At 42.4% G+C, this 6,235-nt stretch overlaps 1 protein-coding gene across 1 annotated transcript in view; it reads right to left on the bottom strand.

Annotated features, from left to right (window-relative positions):
* Nucleotides 1-34: 34 nt before the first annotated feature.
* Nucleotides 35-6,235, bottom strand: part of LOC107084644 — an 8,064-nt gene continuing 1,863 nt past the window's right edge. Inside the window, exons 2-3 of the mRNA XM_015374568.1 lie at nucleotides 4,301-5,064; nucleotides 35-1,441 (exon numbers count right to left, since the gene is read on the bottom strand). Coding sequence (XP_015230054.1) covers nucleotides 1,192-1,441; nucleotides 4,301-4,914 — 864 coding nt within the window. The 5' untranslated portion in view covers nucleotides 4,915-5,064 and the 3' untranslated portion in view covers nucleotides 35-1,191. The remainder of the gene's footprint in view (nucleotides 1,442-4,300; nucleotides 5,065-6,235) is intronic.

Here is a 6,235-nt window from a genome sequence, read left to right as displayed (position 1 = left end):
TCAAACCAAAGAATCTGGAGGATTTTACCTGAACTTTATTCAAATTTAATACAAAAAAAGGTGTGACAGTGCAAGCTTGTCTAAAAGAGTCATAAATATATAAAACATTATTTTCCATTGCACAGTAAAAAAGGCCAGGGCCTCAGAAGAACACTAAAACTGAATAGACAGACAGTATTTAAAGATCCAGCCTTCAACAGAAACCCCTTTTAGAACCAAACAATGAAGCCATTTTCTTATTTCACATCTTATTTGATATTCAAAACAGTTATTTTAGAGAAATTTCCACTTATTTATTTGGTACTATTTTAAGGTTGGCTATAACTGCATCAAGCAGGATTAAACATGCAAAAAAGGTCAACCTGGTGTTTGTACTCGCAGTACCAGGCCAGTCCAACCTGCAGAGGTCTGAAAGCACAAAGTATCACCCAGAGTGCAAACCCTGAGTTCAGTCTGAAGGTGCAACATCTTCATTTGTCCAGGAATAAAATAGATATCTCAGAGAACCAAAGTAAGAGGAGACAGAAGTCCAAACAGAACCGTTTTCTATGCAGTTCCATCACTGACCTCTTGTTTATAGAAATAAACAGTCGCTGTGAACAGTTGCATGGACACTCTTTAACATGCAGGCAAATTTACCTGACTGATCCTCAGAGAGAAACTCACTGTACAGGTTGAGGTAAGAATTTGTTTAAACGGAGGAACCGGACGCAGGTTCTCTGTGGGCCTCTGGTCTGTTCCTCGCTTCAGAACAGCCAGAGCCCAGCTCGTTTGCATGATTTCCGTCAATAACATTTGATTAAAAGGGAAATCTCTGCCTCGTTCGGCAAGAAATAAACAGTCCGGCAGTGAATTTTCATTTTGAAGAGGAACCCAGTGCTAAGACAGACCTAAACAGGAAAACAAAGTGCTGCGTTTCAAATGAGGTGAAGTAATTCCAACATTGAATTGGAATCTAAAGTGGTACCAGGCACCCAGTGGACCTGATCAGTGGGTTAAACATCCGCCATTTCTGATCCACCATCTCATTTCCATCCGTTACACCCTCCCCTTTACAAAATGTGCAGCTTTACTGTAACAGCATTCTTTAAAACATGAATTCATTAGTTCTATGATACAGAAGGAAGAAGTTCTTGATGGTTTCATCCTCTCATTGGATGTAAAAGCAAACAGGAAGTGATGTAAGGTCACTCACTGATCTTTTCCCATGATGAGCAGGTAAGTTATGATTCCTGTCAGGAGAACCATCATCATCACCACAGAGGTCAGGAGGAAGGCCCGGCACAGCGGCCGGCCCGTCAGCCTGAAAAGAGTGTCACCCATCCCCCCTGCCTCCCTGCCACTGCCCCCTGTATTTGGGCTGGGAAGTCCCACATCCAGGGAGCGGTTCCTCACAGACGTGATGGACCTCTGGCCCTGCCGCCCCAATCCGTCGCTGGACCTGCAGAAAAGAAACAAGATTTTTGTTGTTTTAGAGGAAAAACTACACTGTAAAAACATTCTGAAAATGAGTAAACAATTTGTTAGGTTTATTCATTGATGATTATAAAGTTAATGTGTGTACATATGAAACATTGGAGAAATGAAACGCTTCACTCTGTTTAATGTAAACTGTCATGCAACGGTGGTAGAAAATTGCTGATGTTTGTGCAAGGCTAAACACAGTTATCAGGAGACCACTCTCTTCTGTGATTCAATTAGAGGAGCATTTTGTCCTATGACCTGATCAATTGCTTGTCAGAAGAACACTATTTTGTAACCCACCCCATGTGTTATGATCTGCTAATAAAAAGGCTTCTGCAGAGGAAGTCCGTCAGAGAGTAGATGTAGCTGAATGTAGCTCTCTCCTTCTGCAGAAGCCGTTAAAAAATCCCTCTTCTGTGTAGACTCAGTTCTTCTTTTACGAACCTACATTTTTGAACCTAACACAATTCATTAAAATTTGTGTATTTACCCTTGACTTGAGTAGAAAAAACAAGATGATTTGCCAATGGAACAAGCCTTTTTACCATTAAAACAAGATAAATATATAATATACACTTGAAATAACAGACTCCAGTAGTTTCTCTTATTTTAGATATAAATTGTCTTATTCCATTGGCCAAGTGTCTCACTTATCTGCCCAATTCAAGAATAAAATACCTTACTTAGATTAACATTTTCTACAGTGTATATTTTTTGTTATTTCATCTCCAGTCTGAGTTGCTGCACTAAAATATTAATTCCCTTTAAAGAAGATCCCATCAGGATCATCACTGGTTTTCAGCCCTGCTTTCAATAAAAGATATATTTCCAGATTATTTGTTTTCTTTACATTTCCTCATCTTTGAATTAAGACCTAGAGGGCTGTTATCCTGCTTATTGTAGGTAGAAGTTGAACATACCTGAGCACTCTAAGCTTGTTCTTCCATCTAATAATTTTTTTTTTTGCCCACATTGGATCTACAAAGCTTCTATACTAACTTTGATAGCCTCCATCCTGGGAAGCACTTGGTTCCCAATGTAGCCACATGCTTGGTCAGTTGGAGAAATTGCTGCAAAGTCAACTCCATGGTACGAAATAGAAAACCTGCATTGAGTGGCTTCACAGACAGAATCTAACTGAAAATAATCATCACTTGGATCAAACTGGTTACACCTGTATATAAATAATACAGATTGTGTTGAAGCTAAATCTACGTCAGTTGAGTTGTTCTGTATTGAGCTTATTTACGGTGAAAAAATATTTTCTTTCTCAATGCAAAATGTTGAAATATTGATTTTTAGCTTAATTTCTGCTCTGAGTGGATGTTTACATCAGCAAATGGGTTATTTTAGATCAAAGGTTTCCAAACACTTTAGCGTGCGAACCCAAAAAAATTACACTGCAACAGACAATTAATCCCTAGAAGCACATATAATTATTTAATGTTATATTTATCTGTAGATTAAGTCAAGAGGGTATTAATTACAAAGGATTTTAAATGCATTTTATTAATTGATTCATCCCTATAAATTATTTCCAATTATTTAATGGGAAATAATTGAGAAAGAAGAGGGCATCAAAAGAGAGAAAATAAAACAATACAGCAAAAACAGACAAGATGTCCAGTAACTCATAGAAGTGTGCTTCCACATCTGTATGACACGAGAGGGACAGAAAACAGAGAACATAACAGGGGAAAAAAGAAAAGGCAACAACAGTTGTGGGGAGCTCCAGACTAGCCCTACAGGGCCCCGGACAGAAAAAGAGGCAATGGGAGCCAGATATCTAAAGGCACCCCAGATCACTGGAACACAAGGAGGGGAGACATTGGGATGGCTGAACCCACCAGAGAAGGGAAGACAAGAGCACCCAAAGCCCGGCCACCGAGCGCCCAAACCCCACAGGGTCCCAGTCCCCAAGGGGTCCCACCCCAGAGACCATAGTTCTGAGATCCCATGGGGCTGTGGCAGCCAAGACATCTGCCAGGGGCCGGTTATGGCCAAGGTTGACCGGGATGAAAGCCCCGGAGTCAAAGTTTGGGGACACATCACCCACCAGGGAACTCTACAGGACCAGGAAGCAAAAGCCTGGCCCAGCAGCCACCAGCAATGAGACCACAGCACTGAAGTACCCAACCACACACCTAAAGAACCATCAGCATGCATATACCGCACATATCCCATGCATCTTTTACTCTTTTGGCACCTCTTCCTTCTTGCCTATTTGAGCTGATGTAATGAGTAAATTTCTCCACTGTGAGATAAAAGTCAATCATCAATCAATCACATTTAGGACTTAGAATGTTCAGTGGGTGGGTGAGGCAAACACCAAACCTGATAAGACAAAAACCTCTTCACATTCATCCAGTCACATTCGCACGATCTCACCCTTAGAAACTTACGGACATATACAAGTACACAACAGAGAGACAGACAGGGACAAAGACTAAACATATTCTTACACTCATATATAGACTATTCACATGGGACTTGGGGTCATCCCTCTAGGGGGCACAGACCCAGGAGGATTGTTGTAGCTAGCCAACCCTCCGAAGCACCCACCCAACCCCAGTGAATTAGAACGGTTCCAGGCCCTCCACATACATATAGTCCCCTTCTACCTATGGCTGCCAGGCAATCACAACCCAGACCAAGTACAGCACACCAGCCACCCACCCAGGCACCCGAAAAACCCCCACGCCTCCAGCAGCAACTTTGGTAACTGAACTCTTCAAAGCTCTTAGATGTCATCCTCAGCTGCCAATCGTTGACTCTGTATTTTTGGAGATAGAAAAGACAAAAACATTCCCACCACCATGTGTGACCCCAGCCTGACCTTTTGACCTGCAGCTTCCCTTTGTTGCGGACGAAGCGGATGCTGTAGACCCTCTGCATGGCAGCCGGCAGGTAGGAGAGGACGTCCGAGTCGGTGGCCAGTTTGGGAAGCCCGTTTGGGGGCAGTGGAGTCAGGCCGCGACACAGCGGGCACTGGATGGCGTTGGGATCAGAAGACTTGACGTTCATGCGTGCCAGGCATTCCAGGCAGAAGGTGTGTTTGCAGTTCAACATCTTGGGGCAGCGGAAGACGTTGTTGAACTGGCTGAAGCAAATGGCACACTCCAGATCTGGAGCCGATTCATCCAAGAACTCGGTCGGTGGGGGATACGGCTGGACGTCTGGGGATGGGATGGAGACCTGGTGGGAGTGGAGGGCAGCGGGGGGAGCGTAGGGGTTTTCTGTGGATTGAGATTCTGTGGGACTGAAGGCGGGGAGGTGCAGCGTGGAGCTGGGTATTTGGACATGATGGGCAGGAGGGAAACCAGCAGCAGGAGAAGCAGACAGAGAGCTGAGAGTGGTCTGGATAACTGGGGGGTCAGATTGATCCACAGAAGAGTTGAAGTTAGCTGGACTGCATGGAATTTCATAAGCATCATCTGCATAGGGATTCATCACTGAGACAGAGAGGATAGAACCGTGGAGAACTAGTGGATGGATGAGGATGTTCAGCCTTTAGCAGCAGAAAGGAACAGGAAGCATCAGTGGAGGGTCACAGAAAACTCAAACAGCTTCAATCTTCACTCCATGATGGCCTCTTCAAAACTAAATGAAAGAAAAAAAAGAAAAAAGTGAATGAACCTCACTGTAACCATGAGACTAACAGGAGAGAAACCATCAGAGCCTACATCAGTTCCAACACACACCTGACCTCATATCTATACAGAGCGTCTGGTGAGAGAGGAAGCAGGAAAAGGTTTTCTGTAAAAGGTTTCAGTTAAACATGAAGGAAACATGAAGAACATTAATTGGATTCTTGCTGCTAAGGTGGTTTTGTGACTGGAAACCTTCATATTTCACTGCCTCCAGCTGCATCTGTACCGGCTCAGCCCCGCTCCCCTTCTGGATAACATTTGACATGTTTCAAGAAAATAGACCCAAGATAGGAACAAATATTTTTAGGAAACTGGTTAAACCCAAGTGAGCCAAACAAGCTCAGCACCCAGGAATTTATCAAATTAAACCCAGGTAGAATAATTTGTTTAGATGAGGGTTAGCAAGGAGCAGCGGATATAGATGATGGATGGAGGAAAGGATAAAGGAAACCATTGTCACAACTGTGGTTTTGCTGAAAGTCACTGTTTTTAAAGGACATCAGTGAGTTTTTTTTTCCTGAAAGAAAACCGCATGTTTCATCCAAGAGGATAAAGAGAAAGTGAAGGGAAAATGTCACAGCAGCAGGTAGGTGGTAACCCTGTATCACAGAGCAAATGTGATGCCTGAAAAGGACTAAATACTGAAAATTCTATTAAATACAACTAAAGCATCTTTTGAATCTACTTCCCTTTGCCAACAGTTTCTCCTGACTTTCAGATGCTCCAGTCCCCGCCTGATTACAGCTCAGATATGGGGTTATTCTTATACACATTTATACCCATTGGAGGTTTAGGATAACCTTCAGGGTTTTCAGTTAGTAAGGCAAATTTATTTGTATTGCACAATTCAGTACAAAGACAATGCAAAGTGCTTTACATGATTAAAATACAGGAAGATAAAACAGAAGCAACGCAAGTAGGAAAAAAAAAAATAAACTAAAAAATGCAGAAACAAAAAAGAATATTAAAAACAGTTGGACTAAAGAAAATGTGTTTTAGTTGAACTGTTTAACTAGAACAGTCGAAGGAATCCTAAAGAAATTTGTTTTTAGTCTTGATTTAAAGGAACTCAGGCTTTCCGCACTTTTACAGTTTTCTGGAAGTTTGTTCCAGATAAGTGG

This window comes from Cyprinodon variegatus, unplaced genomic scaffold (genome assembly GCF_000732505.1).
Source record: "Cyprinodon variegatus isolate N-32 unplaced genomic scaffold, C_variegatus-1.0 Scaffold105, whole genome shotgun sequence".
Lineage (NCBI taxonomy): Eukaryota > Metazoa > Chordata > Actinopteri > Cyprinodontiformes > Cyprinodontidae > Cyprinodon > Cyprinodon variegatus.
This window is presented reverse-complemented; position numbering and strand designations above follow the sequence as displayed.